Below are 20,279 nucleotides of genomic sequence, written 5' to 3'. Positions count from 1 at the left end.
ACAGAACTTCGTCTTCGAAACCCAACAAGACCTCGGGTTTCGTGAATTCAGAGGTCTCTGTCAATATTATATTGCTTTTCGCAAAGGTGGATGGAGTTAAGGAAAGCTCAAGGGAAGATCTCGTTTTCTCTACCTCAGTCAAGACTTTGAGATAAGACAGTTACGGGTTATGTAAAGGCTCGACGTCCTGAACGTCAGGATTTTCGGCAACGTTCAGTAGGATTCTTGCAAAGGCACTCATCAAAAGGACGCTCTTCAGGAAAGCGCAAGACGAGACTTCTTTGCCATACTGCCAATAAATTTAAAGCTTTTTAGACCATCTGAAAGGGTTTTTCAGATGATAGATTTGTTAGTTTCTAGTCGAGACTTCCATGCCGATTGAGCATCGTCGTTCTACCTACCGTAAGCCCAGTCTTTTACAGGATTCTTGTCCCTTCCTTGTTTGAGACGGGAATCGAAAAATAAAAGGCTCGACTTCCTGGATTAACGTTTTGTCAATTTCAGTGACTTTCCCCCATTGACAATATACTATCGTTTTGTCAAGTAAGTGGGTCTCCCCTCATTGACAAAATATCTCTCTGTACCGTTAATGGTTAGTTTCTCATTTGACAAACATCTCATTAACTTGATGATTGCGTAAGCGAATAAGGACAAGGTTCGGAAGAGCTCTCCTTCCTCATTCGCAGACTCGTACAAGAAATAGACTTGTAGACTACGTCAATGAACGCTTATGTCCAGTATCTTAAGAAGCTTGAGATGTCTGCTTCGATTCTCTAAGTTTTGTTCATGAAACTTGCCTGTCAGATATGTATGTAGCTGTATTTCCGAATTCAGCTATATATATGTCTGCCAGGTAAGTATGAACAAACTTTATTGTGATATAATAAAATTTTTTGCCTTGCGTTATTTTTACTACTGGTTGGTTCAAGTCATACACGCTTGCTGTAGTTACCTCTTCGGATGGCAACCGAGAGGTCTATTGTCTACTATTTTAAGGACATTTAATCGTCACTCCTGCAGCCTTCCAGGAGTTTCCGATTTATCTTTTACCGTTGTATGGTAGTGTTCTGACGACACAAACGCATCTATATATTTAGCGTTTTCTGTTTCGCTTAAATATACCAGCTTGAGAGTCTCTTTTTGTTCAAAAAATAACGGACCTATTTCTTCGTAGAATAGGGTAGCTGGCAACCCAGACATAAAGTTAAGAGACGACGTTCGTAAGCTGGCTGGCTGCTCTCTGTGTCTGACTGTCCAAGTTCCAACCGAGCCACCAGTTAACAGATCGTGCGCTGTCATGCGCTGTAGGTTACGTCTCTCTCTCCTGCGGGATTGACTGACTAACCGTATCTCTGTGCTGGCGGTTACGTCTTTCCTGCGGGATTGAATGACTAACTGTATCTCTGTCCTACAATCACGGACTTTAGCCTAAGATTGAGGGGATTTCTTACGTGAATGAATAAACGTTTGCGCATTAGTTTTTGCCTTACTATGTTCAACAGAGTTATCTCTTAATCCTTTCGGTGCTCGTTACCGCACGGTATAGAACTACGAGTCTACCGCAACATTGCACTTTTATATGCTCTCCTGCTTAGGCAAAGCGCAGCCTTATAGGGAAGTAAGCATACTCAGGGAGGGAGGGATGTAGCTTGCTGGGGACCATTTCCTTCCTGAAGAAGTTTTGTTTCCCCGAATAGACTGCAATTCAGACCACAGTTTTTTCCTACCAGGAAACTGAAATATTATTCAAGATCTAGGAATTATTCTGAACATCTCTCAGTGCGTCATGATAAAAAGAAGGTGCCGGACATCTTGGATAGTGTTTTCAGATGTCCTGGATCTTAATCTGAAAGAAGTAAATGAAATTCGGTAGTCCCTCCAGTCCTCGAAACGAGTTTTTGGAACCAGTGGTCCACATCACTCTGATATTCCACAGCTCTCTCATATCTTAAGAAGTATCTTCTCTCGGTCCCTGCTCGAGTTTACGAGAAAGAGCCTATTATAACAACAGGCGTAGAATGTAACGATCATCTAGAGGTTCGTTACAGGATTGCAAAAGTCGTACGAACGTCTCGACGACGGCAGCAACGATAGATTACTAACATGCTAGGTATTTTAATTAAGTGGTGTTCTTTTTATGTTTGTCTGAGAGGGTTAATTCCTCTTCATGTATGTGAAGTGTAATGTGTTTTACGTTAGCTTTGTGTGTGGTTCAGGTGGTCTAACTTATCCTAGCATGAATGCCCCTGGTAAGAGAGGGCTAGGGTTTCCTGTCAACAAATTGGTCCCGTCCAGTTTGTCAGACCCTTGTTATTAGCTTTCTCAACAAACAGGTCACATCCTAGTTGAGAGCTACTAAGGTTTAGCAGGCTAAGAGGCAGGACCTACGAAGTCAGCTACCTTAGCAGGTAAGGAACTTAATAAATAATTTTAAATAATTTTAAAAATTAGTTAATTTTTGAATTATGACGATGTTGCTGTCTGTGACCCACCTCCAAATGTGTCAATCAGCTATATATATACCTGCCAGGTAAGTGTCTTATGCATAAAAAATGTATTGTTTTTATGATACAATAAAGTTTTATGCATACTTACCTGGCAGGTATATATAATTAAATTCCCACCCTCCTCCCCTCAGGAGACAGGGTTCAGAGAAAATCTGAGGAAAACGAGAATAGTTCCAAGTACCAGCGCCACGGGAACGTGGGGGAGATCACCTGAACTACCAGTGGTCTAGCGGTTGCCGAGAGTTTTGAAATTCTGCCAGTGCGAACAGACAACAGAGAATGTTGTTTGACAGATTTGCATCTGTCAAACAACAAAGACCTTCACGATCATTGAGGTCTGTGGAATCTCGATTCTAGCTCACCATCTACTTTTTGCCTCGCCTGTTTTCTCGGAGTCAGACACTCGTGCGAGATCAGGCGACGATGTAGCCCTGAGTTTTTTTATTGACGAAGTCGATTGCGGGCGACGTTGGGTTTGCGTTGATACACCCCCAAGGTTTGCTTAGATTGAATCGCCCAGGCAGTTCAGACACTCATCCTTCGCTAAGAATAGTGCCTTTGGTCTTCAGGGTACAGCCTTGCTGTCCTTGATTCGTCTGACTTGGTCAACTGGTCGTTCACCTGACTTTAGTACAGACTGTTCATTTCCGGATCGAAGCTTTCAATATGGAACTTAGACGTAGTCTGAAGTTCGTGATGTCAAAGCATTCGAACCTCTCCTGCCTCCTGAGCTGTTAACTTTCTTGTATGTGATCAGGAAGGCCTTCTTCTAACCACCCCTAGATACGACAAAGAGGGTTAGTGAGATTTTAAGCCATCGTCACAAGTTTTGGCTTTAGAGAACACAAGGAGGTGTGCTCTCTAAGCCTTTTCGTTATGGCTAAGAATGGAAACCCTTTTTGTCCTTGGGCACAAGTTAGTGGGCAGGAGCCAGAGAGAGTCCTGCCCTGTCAGGTCTCTCAAGTTTTATCTACTTAAAATCAAGAAAGTCGAAGTCAGTCGGGCAATCTGCAGTGTTCCGAAAAAGACCAGACTTGCCCATATCGAAGTACACCCTGGTTTTAGGGTTAAGGAGTTCTTTCAAAAAATGCTCCTTCATTGTGTTTGCACAAAGATTTGAAAGCTTTTTATCTGAATGCTCACGAGGTGAGGCGCGGCCTCGGAAGCATTTTCAACGAGCATGGCACTCAGCAACATCCTGAGTACCATGTTTTAGCGAAGCAACTCTGGGTTCACTTCACACTCCCTGCGAGATGTGAAGATGGCATATGAGATCTGCTGCTCGCTAGGGCCATACGTGTCTGCAGACACAATCTTGGGGGCAAGAAGTACTACTCATCCTATCCTGTAGAAAATGGTTAGGAAGAGCTCTTAATTTAGTTGTGGAGTCGCTGACAACGGCGACTTCTTAACTCTGAAGCCTTAGTTAACACACATTAACTTTGGCTAGGTTGGTCAGGTGGTGATAATATATAATTATATAGATTTTTATTTTTATTTATTTTATTTTAGCCCTCATGGTATGGATCATATGGTCTGAGTGCACATTGTGGTCACGCCCCCCCAGTTGACGAGATCATCTGGAGTGCACACCAGCTTTCATGAGGTCTCCTTACCCCTCGCTTGGCAACTCTAGTAAAGCAGAAGCAGCTTGGGTGACAGTAATCACGAAGTCGGCTATGCTAACAGGTGGAACCAAGATGTAAATCATCTGCATGCATTTGTTTCCCAAAATCCTTCTATTCTGTCCCTTCCCACCTCCACGTGGGATTCACTATATATATATATCTGACAGGTAAGTTTCATGAACAAAATGATATTGTTATGATACAATAAAGTTGTTCATACTTACCTGGCAGATATATATAATCAAGTACCCACCCACCTCCCCTCAGGGACAGTGGAAATAAAAATTATGAATAGAAAATGGGAATGGTTCCTGATACCGCCTCCCAGCGGCGGGAATGGGTACTAACCACCTGGCCGACCACTGCGTGTGTCGGAAGTTTTTTTAAATTCTGTCGGACTTCAGAAAATACAGCTATATATATACCTGCCAGGTAAGTATGCATAAAACTTTATTGTATCATAACAATATCATTTTTATTATTTTTCCCATACCAATATTTGTGTGCGATTCTGTTTTGTTTGAACAAACCACGGTAGATCTAGGTAATAACTCCGCGCCTGGTATTTCTTTGTCTATAGTATTTGGGGATGCTTATTGAGAATTTAATGTAATTTTTTGGAGTCGACTGTAATTAATCCCCAAGGGCAAGTACGAAACATTGCGAAATACATTTGACTCCCCAATCCCCAGTAGCTTTTGCATTTGGGGGGGGATGTTCCGGTAGATCTAGGGTATCTATCTGCGGCGGCCCAGACTATGGTAGTTGTGGTTTTTCTATGCAGTTTTACCTACTGAACAAGAATTTTAAGCAGTATTTATTCGGACGACTGTAATTAACTCCCAGGGGCCAGTACTAAACACGGCGAAATACATTGGACGCCCCAATCCCTAGTGGATGTCGTATCCGCGGGTACATTTCTTGCAGGGTAATTCTAAAGAATAGTTTCACACGAACTGCAAGGAACGTAACCGCGGATACAACATCCACTTGGGATTGGGGCGTCCAATGTATTTCTCCGTGTTTAGTACTGGCCCCTGGGGGTTGATTACATTCGTCCGAATAAATATTACCTTAAATTCTTGTTCAGTAAGTAAAATAACATAGGAAAACATCAATTGCCATAGTCTAGGCCACCGCGGATTGCTTCTGTAGAAATACCGACGTTCCTATAATTTGTGTGGAGTTATTGCCCTGAATTACCCAAGCCACAACCACAGGTCACATCTTGTTAAAAAGTGAATTGGAGACTGTTATCTTATATAAGGGCGCTGTTTTTTTCTAGTCGACCCTCCCAAACTGGTGGAAATGAGAAAAATGTATGCAGATGGAGGGAAATCTTCTGTGGAAACTTGTGGCTTTGCCTAGGCTGTATTTGCATGATAGCATGTAAAAAGACATTTATTACCATGCTTATCTAGCAGATGGATAAACTGTACATTTTAAATCATTCAGGAACCAATCAAGCATTATAGCAAAGGTTAGGCCTATTTATGCATGAGGAACCTGTCTTGTCCAACAACCAGCGGGAATCGGGTGCACAGCTTTTGTAAAGTCTTTCGTTTTGCTCCACGCTGTCATTAATACAATCAGATTGTTACCAGTTGAACTCAGAAGAACAAATGCCTCTTGTCATGTATTTCTGTTAAATTTGTATGTTCATAAGTTTATGAACTACCAAAACAATAGAATTGGGTTTGTTATAAAAACTTAACTGTTCCTTAGGGCCCTTAGCAATGTTAGCTTTATAACAATAGTTCAGGTTAGCGTAGACAACTGCTAGTTGTAAATTTTAATGTTTTATCAGATGTATGTTATTGATATAATTTGTGATGGCAAAACAAAATACTCAATTTTTCGTCACTTGTGTGTAGGTCTGTTGTTTCATGTGTATGACGAATTGACATGTAGGATGTTGGCAGTCGAAGGCAAATACATATTGGTCATATGAAAATATAGAATTTATTATTACACTTTTGAAATTTAGATAATTACTGTACAGTATGTATAATTCAATATGTGGCCAATTAGGCTATGAATTTTTGTATAGCTAGCCACAATAAGGTTTGAAAAATGTCGGATTTGTTGGTGTGTTGCTGTAGTAGTAGTAGGTGGTATATGCCTTTGAAACTGCTCCCTTGCTTGTTTTATTCCTCCTTTGTTTGTGTTTGTTTAGGTTCTTCTCTGAAATACCACATTTCTTTTATAACTTCTTTCCTGTTCTCCACTTTCTCCATCAGTAGATCTACCAATAAGAGTATATTTGCTACTCATTCCTCTTTATTTTCTTGATATGGTTGCTGCACAAAACTATATCTTTCTAATCTCATTGTATGCTGGACAGTAAAGTAAGAAATGGTCTAAATTTTCATTTGTTCCGATACGTAATACAAACCATCGGTCCTTTAACAATAGGAAGTAGCTAGCGGCAGCTGGAACGGTCGTAAGCTTCGAACAAGGGGAGAACGGTAGTTAACTGCTTGTCCGACAGTGGGAGGTAAACAAATCACTTTTGCTTTCGGCCGCGGGTGTGAAGGACGTGTTCGTCATCGCTCTCTGCCCGCTTCATCGTCGTATGCTTTGTTTATATTGTGTTTTCTACTAATGGTTTGTTTAACTTGAAAATGAAACTGTAAGTACACTGTTTTCATTTTCATTACTTAATTATGGACCAACATGGAGGTATCGCCGTAGATGCGGCGATTTCCTCTCTTTTCATGAATTGAACCCTTGAATTATGTCTCGGTGCCGAGGGCGGGCGAGTCATGTATTTTGGGCGAAAGTGTGTAATTGAAAAATGTAAGTACTCTTTTCATTATATTTTTGCCCTGTGCGTTCGTTACCGAGAGTGTGATTGCGCTCGGCACGAGCCTTTTATTTTGTATAATAGAATGGAATGAAAGTGGATTTGCAATTGCAATATTCTTTCATTTTCATTTATTTATTTGCATGAATTTAATTTGGATCAATTTTCGTTCTTACCCGGGAATTGATCTAAAGTTTTCTTTAAGTCTATGAAGTGAATCGCAAGTTTGGGCAGTATTCTGTTTCATTTTCATATTACTTTTCACTGCTGTGCGGGGGTAGGGGAAGCGAAGGTCTGCCAGGGAGTCGTCGGAAAGCTCTCCCGCGACTCCCTTGGTATCCGATTCTTCGTCTTCCTTCCTGCCCCCCGCTCAGCTTCTTCGTTGTATTTTTATATTTGGGGTTTCCTTGCGTTCGGGGTGGGGCATGTTCTTCCCCCCCGTGCGTGAGGGAACCCCTCTTACTAATCTATCTATGTTATTGCAGGTGCTACATCCGTGGGAGACGACCTTGGACAGGTATGGACCACCGCGGCGGCAGGGCGTGCCTAGCATCCACGGGCTGCTGCAGCGTCTAGCGAGGTCTGGGGCGGTCTCCACTACTACCACGGCCGCTTATGCTGCTCCCCCCCTCCTGGTCTACACTCCCCATGCTGTGTCGGTGACGCCATCTGCCGCTACTAGGGCCGCCGCCGTACCGAGGGGGTGTTGCCGCCGCCGCCTGTTTTCTTCGTGTTGCCTGCCCCAGACTTCCGCTGTTCCAGCAGCTCGCCCCTGGACCGGCCGCCAGTGCCCAGGTTCCGCTGGCTGCCGATGATTCTACGAGGCGATCGCTGGGCCTGCCGTACCTGCCGCTGATGTGATTCCCGCTGTTGGCTTGGCTGTCCCTTCTGGGTCTACCGCTGCCGCTGTTCCTGCCGCTCCTGAGCTGGTTGCTGTTCCTGTCGCTCCTGGTTTCTGAGCCTGTCCATGCTGGTCCTGCCCACGGTGTGTCTTCCCCAGTCCCAGGTCCTTCCGGACAGGTGCAGTCGGGCCGTGTTGCTTCGGCAATAGCCCCGGCTCCGGCCTGGATGGAGGACCTGACGACTGTCCTGCGTGAGCTGACGAGGAAGAGTAGAAGAGGAAGCTGTCATCTTCGTCTTCATCGTCTGCTGCTGCCTCTTCCCCTTCGACTTCTAAGGCCCATAAGCCGAAGAAGAAGAAGGCTGCCTTCCCCCCTAAGAAGTCTCCTTCGGGAACTTCTAAGGGCCCGTCCCACCCCGGTGGACGGGGGGTCCTTCTAAGGCCCGTACCCACCCCGGTGGGACGGGGGGTCCTTCTGCTGGTCCTCCTGCTCCTTCGGGAGCGGGGCCCGTCTCCCCTTCCGTAAGGAAGAGATAGACGGGGACCAGAGGAGTATCGGTTAGCTCTGGTACTTCCTCGCCTGGTGCTAGCGGCGATGCCGCTACGCCAGGTTCCGGCTCGGTCTCTCGTTCGCTGAAGATCCCGAGTGTACGTTCTCCCTCGGGAGACCGTGCAGCCAAGTTTCGGCGCCAGAGTTCGCTCGGCGCCAAGACGCGGCACGGAGCAGAAGGCTGGTGAGAGACGCTCGGGTGACTCTTGCCAGGCCAGCGGCCGCTCTTGCAGCGACCAGCTGGTAACCCGGTTTTCCCCCCTAAGAAGACTCCTTCGGGATCTTCTAGGGCCCGTCTCGCTCAGGCGAGTCGGGAGCTCTTCTGCTGGTCCCCTCCTGTTCCTTCGGGAAACGGGGCCCTGTCTCTTCCTCTGCACAAAAAGAAGACGACGACCGGGGACCAGAGGTGTACCAGCCTCGGCTGGTACGTCCTCACCTGGTGTTTAGCGGTCCTGCCGCTAAATCAGGTTCCGTCTCGGCCGCTTCTTCGTTCGCGAGAAGTACCGAGTGGACGCTCTTCCACGGGAGACCGTCCAGCCAAAGTTTTGACGCTCTCGCAGCGACCAACTGGCTGCTCGGCGTTGACAGTGAACGGTCCGCTGACCAGCCACGAGTTGAGGCGAGGAAGGGTCCCCGCGGCCGTCGGTACCAGCCACAGCTGGGTACCAGCGGCTCGACGCGCCGAGAGGACGCTGGCCGGTCTCGCCGCGACAGAGAGCCTAGCAGGTCACCTGACCGCCGCTCCCATAGGGACCGGGCGGAGACAGTAACCAGCAACAGCTCGCCTGACGCTAAGAGGATCAGCGTCAACGTTCTCAGCCGAGCCTCTCGCCCCAGGCGAGCGGCAAGGCTAGGCCTGCTGCTCGATCGCCACCGCGGGTTGACGATCAGCAGCAGCCCTCCAAGCACGCTGGTCCTGCCAGCGAGCTAGGGGGGAGCGTCAGGTCTGCCTCTCCTGTACCTTCAACCTCCTCGGGCTACACCGGGAGGAGCGAGGTACCTACGACTGATCGCGAGAGGTGCGCCGCTCGCGATCCCGCTATGACGCCGTATGGACCAGGCACGGGTCTAGGACCGACCAGGACATACGCGCAAGTAGCTGGAGGCGACCGTCAGGGGCCTGCCGCTGTTCCTCCTTCTAAAGGAGGAGTATCTCGGGATCTGTTCTTGTTGGAGGGACTGGATGGTCCTACTCCGCAAGACGCGGTTACTCCCGAGATACAGAGGAAGTTGCAGAAGTCATTAAGCTGATTCGTCAGCATAAAGACCTTGCGGAAGGATTGCCGCTCCCACCAGCAGAGCCCACGTCTCTGCTCGAGTCGTTTTGGGGCCCGAGAGGGAACCCAAACCGACGGTGGGTCTGCCGCGATCGGAGCTTGCCGATTCTGTCTCGAACCAGAGTCTCTCGTCTCCGGACAAGAAGGCTCTCTCAGTTCTGGCCGGTCGATCAAGCTACTTCCACCTCCTCTACTGCGACAGCGGCGTTTCTACGTGTCTTCGGACACCGTATTTAAATAATCCTTCGGTCCTCCTGAGAGGTTTCGACCTCGACAAGGACTGGAATGAGTCGGAGGACGGTATCGGCTCTCTCCTGTCAGGTGTCGATCAGCCCCACCCAGACGACGTTCACAGTGGTCGGCAGACCCTTACCTTACAGTGAGAGTTTCTTAAACCCTCCGCGGGGAAAAACGTTTTCCTCCTGACGATTCGTTTTCCCAGACTCTGAGAGGCCATCGCCGCAAGGCGATGGCTGTTCCTACTCTTCTCCAACTGCTAGTTCCACTGGAAGGCGAGCGAGTATCCAATTCCTCCCCATTCCCTCTCTCCTTACGGCTACGAGGGAAACAGGAGGGATCCTACAGAGATTTCTCTGTAGGATCCCACGTTCGGGACTGCGCTACCGGGGGGACCTTCGGGTCCTACCTGACGTAAGCCCCGGTCGTTGAGGAGGAATCCTGCCCCATTCTCGATTTCTACGGAATCGAGAGGACCACCAGCCGATATCGTTTGACGAATTCGGTGGGGGTTTCGCAGACTGCTTAGAATTTCTTACTACGGAATTTCTAGCGCATTCAGTGTTTTCGAGTTTTTTACGATCTCCAAACACTTACGCGAGACCACGGTCCAAAGTGAGCGAGACGAGAATCCCCAATATGTTACACGATAATCGGGAACCTCGCCTATGCTCGAATTCCTGGAATTTCTAGCATTGGGAAGAAGACTGCTGCTGAAAAGAAACTATCTCACAGTAGGCGACCAACCATGGAATAGAGGAGATCGACGGGAATATCCAGTTTGGCTTGAACTATCGTCTTAGTATTCTGTTCACCATTGAAGCTTTCCTTCGAGGAAGACTTCTCCTTCACTCTCTTTGATAGAGAACGAAGGTGGTCGATCTCAATCCTTATTTTGTTTTCTTGAAGGAAAGAATTTAGGATGGAGATCGTTGTTCAGAATCCTACAAATATACTACGTATATTAACCTCGCGACATGAATCCTACAAATAGCAGTTGAATTGTCCGAGGGGTAGGCGCATATCCTAGTTAATCTACGGATTGCGACTTATAAGAGAAGTATTCTAATTGAACTGCAACTCGGGGTTGCCTGCAACCTCCCAGGAGTTTTCAGTTTCAATTTTATATACTTATGGTTTTGTCACGACAACACCATTTCAACTTTTATATTTACCGAAATTCGTTTCGCCTAAATATAATTGCTCGAGCATATCTTTTATGCTCGGTAATTCTAGCCGAACGCATTCCTTCGTGGAATAATGGATTAACCTGGCCAACTCACGGATGACGAGTCAGCGAGAGCTCAGGCCTCAACTACTGCCGTATTGAACTGCCTGATAGCAGCTCAGTATCAGCTGGGCCTCCGAGATTCACGGTCATGTATGTCTCCTCTCTCCCCTGCTTTGATTGACTACCGAACCGTATCTCTGCCCAACAATCATGGACTTAGGTCTCTGATTAACGGGGATTCTCGCAATAATGAAGGACCATCTACTGCTGTGACGCTAGATTCCATCGCCTTCGACATTGCGAGAATTTTCAACAGAGATATCTCTTGGACTCTTTCATCTTTCTGTTTACCGCACGGTAACAGAAGTCTGTACAAGTCTCCCGCTGCATCGCACTGCGATAATGCGAATGATTTTGCAGACATCTGAGTTTGTCTTCAAAATATCTCGTAATTGTAGGTGTACAATTGTTCATTGTTCAACCCGAATTACGAGATGTGTCCCAAGACATCGCCTACTCTCCGACCTGACAGCTCTACTTCCAAATGTTCAGCCCATGAGAAGCAGTTCTTCAGGCGGCTTTCCCCTGTGTTTTCATTACTGAAGAACGCCCCGCTTTCATTGCAACTACGACTTCTCACCGGACAGCAATGAAATAGCGGTTAGCGTTTTCAGTCATTTGTAAGCACAGGCTATGAATCTTGAGAATCCTTCTCTCGATTCATCTGTGAAGACGTAGGTTGCATTCAATATCTACCTTCGTCTTCAACTGTACATAGTGTTGTTTCTCCTTAGCTGAGATTCAACAACCATGAGATGTTTTACCTTCAGGGACCTCGGTCTCTAGAAGGCAATTGACTTTCGCCTGTTGGGCACATGCCTTAAGAGAATCATCACCTCGCTGTCCGGCATTGGTGACAAACAAATACTTTATTTGTTTGGTCTCTCGGCATAACCCTTTAAAGGCGAAGGTCACGTGACTTACTCGGATGCTTGACAACTGCCTCCCTACCGAACGCAGTCAGTCGGCAGCTGTCAGAGCGCCCGAGTCAGTTACGAACTACGCTTGTTGACTTAGTTCGGTTGTTACAAAGCAACCATTACTTCGTTTTAATAGCTTGTCACAGTACCCATACCATTGACACCCACCATGGAGTGTCTGTGTCCTATCCACTACCGAGAACTTCGCTGCATGGGGATAGGAGGATGCGAAGAGACTTCGTGGCAACGGACAGACCAGTATGGGTACTGGACATCACCGAAGTAGAGAGAGGGATAGGTCATGTGACTATTTCCTTCTTTTCCTCTGAGGAACTGCATGACTTCTCCTGCGAAGTCAAGCATCCAGGGGATGGGGAATCCGTGACGCTCGATTTTCGTACCGAACTTCGTAGCGAAGACAGAACCCTTCGGTCCCTGACGATTGGTTCGAGTCGTTCACAATCCCCTCCCTAATGGACTTCACCGCCTTCGATGCGAAGGAGATGCTGCCTTGTCCGCAAGAACTTCTCCGTGGCGCAGGTACTGAAGGCAGGGGTCTGGTCCAACCAGACCACATGCCCTTCCTTCTACCTTCGGGATATTGCCCACAGGTCCTTGGATCTTTTTCCTTGGGACCCGTGGTGGCTGCTCAACACATTGTGTAGCGAACCCAGACCCTCGCAGGCTGAACAGCATCGAGTCCTGGTGTGACCGTAAGAATGGATGAGTGAATGAGAGTGTGACTGGCTCCTCTTCCCATCTTTTTCTTCCCCTCTACCTGTGGTTAGAGGGACACGGTCGGCACCCTGCTGGATAAGGACAAGATGCAGGTGAGCTACTCAACAGAGCCCCATCCTATCCCTTTCACTAGGGATAGGAGCGTATATCCACCACTTCCTCCAACAAGGGTGAGGAAGTGGATGCCAGCTTGAGACAACCCATACTTTATGTTGCCTCTTGCAAACAGGAACAAGTTCTTGCTTGCTGGTACGAAGAGATACGCTTGCCTCTCTCTTAGTACTCGGCCCAGAGGTCTGACCATTGATCCTGCGGTGCACACCCCGATCAATCGGACAGAGGCTTGGATCCCTCCCTCGCTCTTACGACCAGGGAGGCATTCCAGGGATGGACGAACACCAGTCTGTTCATCAAAAGACTCAGATTCCTCCCACCAAGAAGTGAGTCTTCCTATTGTTAAAGGACCGATGGTTTGTATTACGTATCGGAACAAATGACAATTTGTCGAAAATTGCATTTTTCCTAACTATACAAACCTGAGGTCCTTTACATATAGTCCCTCCTCATGCCACCCCTCACTCTGCGTATTTTGCATGGGCCAAAAGCAAAAGTGATTTGTTTACCTCCCAGTGTCGGACAAACAGTTAACTACCGTTCTCCCCTTGTTCGAAGCTTACGACCGTTCCAGCTGCCGCTAGCTACTTCCTATTGTTAAAGGACCTCAGGTTTGTATAGTTAGGAAAAATGCAATTTTTGACAAATTGTCATTTTGTTCCTCACAGCATCAACATTTTGTATATTCTCCTTTTATCCTATTTCTATCTTTTAATCCTAGTGTATCTAGTCTGGCCCTACTGATTAGCATTGTTTTTTCAGTCTAATCCTCAATCACTCTTGATATATTAATAATGATGATCAGCAGTTGCCTAATGATTACAGATATGCGAGGTGTAAGTTTGGAAAATTTTATTTCGTTGTGCAATTGAAGTTCTGTAATTTGCGAAACTATAGTTGTTGCCAGTTATACATAAGGCTTTTTAGTATCATTGTATTGCATAAATATATAAGGTTTTTTAGTATTGTATTGCATAAATATATTTTGTTGTTTTATTGGATAGATGTGCAACACAGTATGAAGGAAGTTGGAGAAATGTAAATATTTACATAGGTACTATAAAACAATCTGCAATTTAAGGTACTATAAAAGACTTAATCCGCATTTTAACGTTTTAGGTCGCCGTGCGTGGAGGGACACTCCTGTTGAAGCTCCAGTAATAGAGGCTCCGGTTGAGGAACCAAATAATTTATTACCTTCACCGTTGGACGTAAAAATGGTGGATGCCAGTGATGTAAGTGTTCATGTGTGTTTATCAATCATGAGATGGCACTTGCATAAAGAATAGATCTAAAGTTAACCAGAAAAGCTGGAGCATTTCTATATGAAGGCTTGCGCTTTCATTTTTGCTAGGATAAATTGGTGTACTCACACTTATTGGGTTGCCTACTTACTCCATCCTTATAGTATAGCCCTGACGAAGGCAACATCCATTTTGATGAACACTTACGGAGAGCAGCCATATTGATAAAATGCTTGGGATCACACGGTTTCAGCTGCTTACAAATTTGGTATTTTTTAATTTTTATCAATGATGCATATTCCTTTGCAGGGGATGTCTGACAATGAGATGCCAATGGAAGGGGAGGAGGAAAAGACCAGGAAAAGGCCTTGGGAGAAACCTGGAGGTGAGGTTTTTTTAATTAATTTTTGTTATAGAACTAAATTTATATATATACTATACAGTAAATGTCTTCATATTCTCTATTGTTAGAAACATGATTTTGATATCTGAAATAGTTGAATTGTGAGATATGTTGAAGATAGTGATGTGATTCCTTGTAACCAATTTGAAATTGTTGCTCTTAGCTGCAGTGTTGTTTTAACTTTTTTGTTTTAGTTTTTGCGATAATGGGCACTTAAGAAGTGTGCGTTATATTTGGGTGTTCTGCATCAGTCGTTTTATTATAAGCTGTGTACTCGAAAAACTGGACCCTTTTTATATATATATAATTTAAATGTACGTTCACTTTATTTTTTTTTTATTTATTTATTTTTTTGCAAATACAGGTTGTACACTAAAAGCACTTAAGTTGTGTTGTGTTTAGGAAACACACAAGTTTGAATTAATTCGATTTGGCACTTAACCTACCATATTTGGTCATGAATTTTGAGATGACTAAGAAATGCATAATCATGGTTTGGGAGAATATATAAAATTAGCATTCAAAACTTACGCTACAACAAAACAAATACTCTTGACTTGACAAAAACAATCTCTGGACATAATAGTTTGGTTATTTTCATAAGCATAAGGTAAGGCATTGAAAAAAAACTATGAATTATATGTACGTAAAAAGTATTGTAAGTGTAATTTATATAACTGCTAAGTAATTTGTGTTATTTGACACTTAATGGACAATATCTAGTCAAGGGAATAATTTGTTAGTATTGGCAATTCACACTTAGACATTATATGCATGGCTATATGTCCAAAAACTAACAGTTGCAAGAATTGAAGGATGTCCCGCTTATTGGAGGAAGTAAAATGTGTATTGTTTATATTCAAACAGTTACTTGCATGCATATGTGATTTTATTTGTTGAACTTTGATTAATATGATGAAAAGCTAATTGCGTAGAATTAAGTATACACCTTTGGATTTCTGAAAAACTTTGTAGTTCTAAAGATAATAGTACTATATCTTCATAACCACTGCTCACCCAGCCCTAAGGGGTTAGTTTCATCAGTGCAGCTCTCCCAATATTTCTGTTGAAAACTTCTTTATTTTATAAACCACTTCAAGTTGTCGTCTACTTCATTATGTATCTAGTCTTTTGCCTCCCTCTTAACATAACACGCTTCACAGATTCCACCAAAGTCCGCTTCACTCCTTTGATACATGATCATATCGTCTCAGTTTTGACTGATCATATCAAGCCTCTCCCGCGAGATCCCCAAAATCCACTTAGACACCCACATTTCCGTCTGCTTCAGTTTCTTTTCGTCGTAAAACCCTTGTTTTGTTCATGAAACTTACCTGTCAGATATATATATAGCTGTATTTTCTGAAGTCCGACAGAATTTAAAAAACTTCCGACACACGCAGTGGTCGGCCAGGTGGTTAGTACCCATTCCCGCCGCTGGGAGGCGGGTATCAGGAACCATTCCCATTTTCTATTCATAATTTTTCTGTCGCCGGTGCTGAAAACACCTGTTTTCAGTACCTCCGTCTTAGGATTTTGGAAACTTCATTGCCGCTAAGTATCCTAATTGTCTTTTGATTTATTTACTTGGATTTGTGGCTAGGCATACGCTATCTTAAATTGATTTGAATTTGATTCATTTTTGCATAAGATATCTGAATCTAGTTAGGCTAGTTTCAGAGGGGGTTGTCTGCAAAGATAGGGTGTGGCTACCGAAAGCTTCGGTAGATCCGCACTTGGTAGGCACGAAGGGGTTTGGGTCTTGCTTCTTTGTTGAGATTTGTCATGTAAGGAGTGTGAGACTTTGTCTATTCCGTAAGGAAGACGTATGATTCGTATGTACTCAATTAATCAGTAAACAAAAGTCAGGGTAGTGAACCTGCCAACCTTCCTGTAGACTTTATTTTGCCTAACCCTATAGTATGGCCTACGGGTTATGAATATGTCTGCGAGAGGTGATCGCTCTCCTTCATTGTTGTGAAGAGTGCTACTTCTGTTATTGTTACTCCTAACCCTGTAATGTTGCCTTCGGGCCCTAAAACAGTGTCTGTAGAGGTTATTGCCCTTTTCTCTTATACTTTTTCGATTCGTAACTTAGAATCGAAAGTGCTTGCTTTAGAGAGCAATAGTGAAGTGGCTAAGTGCAGTGACAGTGCCCTTGTGTAGTGGAGGGTGCGTCAGATCGGCCTTATAACGCCTCTAGGTCTAGACCTCTGTCGGACTCCCAGGACCACAGGGAGAGGGCATGTCGAAAGCCGAAGGAGGGTTACGAGGAACCCCCACCGATCTGGCGTGCCTTCGGCAGTTTCTGGATTGAAAATCCCCAGACTGCCAAAGTTCGTGCACGTGCACGAATCCTGAAGGATTGCTTCTCGTCCTCCGAGGCGTCCTCCCCGCGCAAGGGTTGGAGCTCTCGGAAGGACTCGCGCCCTCTAAGAAGCTTTAGAGAAGAGGACGCTTCACGTCCTCTCTCTCGTCAGGAGGGAACGTCAGATCCGCCCCATAACGCCTCTAGGCCTGGACCTCTGTTGGCTGGATCCCAGGACCAGGGAGAGGGCATGTCGAAAGCCGAAGGAGGGTTACGGGGAACCCACATCGATCTGGCGTCCCTTCGGTAGGACCTGTTGACGTTTCCCAGGCTGCGGAAGATCGTGCACGTGCACGAATCTCGAAGGACTCGCGCCCTCTAAATAGAAGCTTTATAGAAGAGGACGCTTCACGAACCCTCACTCTCTCGTTATGCGTTTCAGTGAGAAGTAAGAAGGCGAACGTCGCCTGATCACGTGTACGTCTTTCCACCGAGAAATATGAAAAGAAGGCAGTTTCTCTCGCTTGTTTTGACGCCTGTCAGGAGCGTGACGCTTTTCCGCACGCTTCTTTTGACGCTCGGCTTGAACGGGACGCTCGGATGGACGCCAGGCGCGCGCCATTGGAAGACTGAGCAGCGTCCTCGCCAGTGGACGCCGAGCGCGCGCCAGGACGCCGAGCGCGCGCCAGCGCACACCAGGTTTGTCTCCTGGCTGAACGTTTCTGTTGAACTCTTCAACTTCAAGCTCTTGTTTAAGATTTGAGCCTCAAGAATGTGAAGTAAGCAGTGCTTCGGAGGAAGCTTAAAGTGAACAGACAACTTCGTCTTCGAAACCCAGCAAGACCTCGGGTTTCGTGAATTTGAGGTCTCTGTCAATATTATATTGCTTTTCGCAAAGGTGGATGGAGTTAAGGAAAGCTCAAGGGAAGATCTCTTTTTCTCTACCGCAGTCAAGACTTTGCGATAAGGCAGTTACGGGTTATGTAAAGGCTCGACGTCTCGGCGACGTTCAGTAGGATTCTTGCAAAGGCATTCATCAAAAGGACGCTCTTCAGGAAAGTGCAAGACAGGACTTCCTTTGCCACCTTTGCCATACTGCCAATAAATTTTAAGCTTTAGCAGGCATTAGTTGTGATACGGGAGAGGAAGCTGGTTGGAGAGTTTCTTCCTCTTCCCAGGATAATTTTGCAAGCTTTTTAGCCCATCTGAAAGGGTTTTTCAGATGATAGATTGTTAGTTTCTAGTCGGGACTACGCTGCCGAATTGAACATCGTCGTTCTACCTGCCGTAAGCCCTGTCTCTTAACAGGATTCTTGCCCCTTTCTCGTTTGAGACGGGAATCGGAAAAATAAAATGCTCGACTTCCTGGATTACGTTTTGTCAATTCAGTGACTTTCCCCCATTGACAATATACTATCGTTTTGTCAAGTAAGTGGGTATCCCCTCATTGACAAAATATCTCTTTGTCCCGTAAATGGGTTAGTTCTCATTGACAAACATCTCTTTTAACTTGATATTGCGTAAGCGAAGAAGCTCTTATTGACTAGATTCGGAAGAGCTCTCATTCGTCATTCGCAGACTCGTACAAGAAATAGACTTGTAGACTACGTCAATGAACGCTTATGTCCAATAACATAAGAAGCTTGAGCTGTCTGCTTCGATTCTCTAAGTTTTGTTCATGAAACTTGCCTGTCAGATATGTATGTAGCTGTATTTCCGAATTCAGCTATATATATGTCTGCCAGGTAAGTATGAACAAACTTTATTGTGATATAATAAAATATTTTGCCTTGCGTTATTTTACTACTGGTTGGTTCAAGTCATACACGCTTGCTGTAGTTACCTCTTCGGATGGCAACTGAGAGGTCTATTGTCTATTATTTAAGGACATTTAATCGTTACTCCCTGCAGCCTTCCAGGAGTTTCCGATTTATCTTTTACCGTTGTATGGTAGTGTTCTGACGACACAAACGCATCTATATATTTAGCGTTTTCTGTTTCGCTTAAATATACCAGCTTGAGAGTCTCTTTTTGCTCAAAAAATAACGGACCCATTTCTTCGTAGAATAGGGTAGCTGGCAACCCAGACATAAAGTTAAGAGACAACGTTTGTAAGCTGCTGGCTGCTGCTGTGTCTGACTGTCCAAGTTTCCAACCGAGCCAGTAACAGATCGTGTGCTGTCATGCGCCGTAGGTTACGTCTCTCTCTCCTGCGGGATTGACTGACTAACCGTATCTCTGTGCTGGCGGTTACGTCTCTCCTGCGGGATTGACTGACTAACCGTATCTCTGTGCTGGCGGTTACGTCTCTCCTGCGGGATTGACTGACTAACTGTATCTCTGTCCTACAATCACGGACTTTAGCCTAAGATTGAGGGGATTTCTTACGTGAATGAATAAACGTTGCATTCGTTTTGCCTTACTATGTTCAACAGAGTTTTCTCTTAATCCTTTCGGTGCTCGTTACCGCACGGTATAGAACTACGAGTCTACCGCAACATTGCACTTTTATATGCTCTCCTGCTTAGGCAAAGCGCAGCCTTATAGGGAAGTAAGCATACTCGGGGAGGGAATGGATGAGCTTGCTGGGGACCATTTCCTTCCTGAAGAAGTTTGTTTCCCCGAATAGACTGCAATTCAGACCACAGTTTTTTTTCCTACCGGAGGGAAACTGAAATATTATTCAAGATCTAGGAATTATTCTGAACATCTCTCAGTGCGTCATGATAGAAAGAAGGTGCCGGACATCTGGATAGTGTTTCAGATGTCCTGGCTCTTAATCTGAAAGAAGTAAATTCAATTCGGTCGTCCCTCCAGTCCTCGAAACGAGTTTTTGGAACCAGTGGTCCACATCTACTCTGATATTCCACAGCTCTCTCACATCTTAAGAAGTATCTTCTCTCGGTCCCTGCTTGAGTTTACGAGAAAGAGCCTATTATAACAACAGGCGTAGAATGTAACGATCCTCTAGAGGTTCGTTACAGGATTGCAAAAGTCCGTACGAATCGTCTCGATCGACGGCAGCAACTTTTGACGTCCGAGTGGAATCTTTCTTTAGAAGTAAGTTGAGAGTTGTGGAGACTTTAGGGACGCCCTTTCATTCTTCTCTTCGATATGTTGAGGACGAAGAGGCTTCTTCTTCTCTGCTCCTTTTTCTCGATCCGGGATCGGTACCATTAAACGCCATCCTATGATATTAAACGGGGATGGATGTTTAGTCTCTTTTCCCTTTTTCAATCGCTTAGGAAATGTCAATTGAGGATTTATGACGTCACAGGGAGCGACAATGACGCTGATCGCCCCATGTTGGCCTATCAGGATCCCTGGGTTTCACATAGGTCACACTCCTTCCTAGTTCACTTTCCAAGGACCTTTTCCGAGAGAGTCGGTCTACTCTAACTCGAAAGGTACCTAT

At 45.3% G+C, this 20,279-nt stretch overlaps 1 protein-coding gene across 4 annotated transcripts in view; it reads left to right on the top strand.

The window, feature by feature from the left end:
• Positions 1–20,279, top strand: part of LOC135214355 (double-stranded RNA-specific editase 1-like) — a 65,613-nt gene that overhangs the window by 34,162 nt on the left and 11,172 nt on the right. For all 4 annotated transcript variants that reach the window (XM_064248578.1, XM_064248579.1, XM_064248577.1 and 1 more), the window contains exons 2-3: positions 14,029–14,144; positions 14,463–14,538. In XM_064248578.1, coding sequence (XP_064104648.1) covers positions 14,029–14,144; positions 14,463–14,538 — 192 coding nt within the window. The remainder of the gene's footprint in view (positions 1–14,028; positions 14,145–14,462; positions 14,539–20,279) is intronic.

The sequence above is a fragment of the Macrobrachium nipponense genome, chromosome 45, assembly GCF_015104395.2.
Source record: "Macrobrachium nipponense isolate FS-2020 chromosome 45, ASM1510439v2, whole genome shotgun sequence".
NCBI classification, from domain to species: Eukaryota; Metazoa; Arthropoda; class Malacostraca; order Decapoda; family Palaemonidae; genus Macrobrachium; species Macrobrachium nipponense.
The sequence above is the reverse complement of the archived record's forward strand: the minus strand, read 5'-3'. Positions and strand labels throughout refer to the sequence as shown.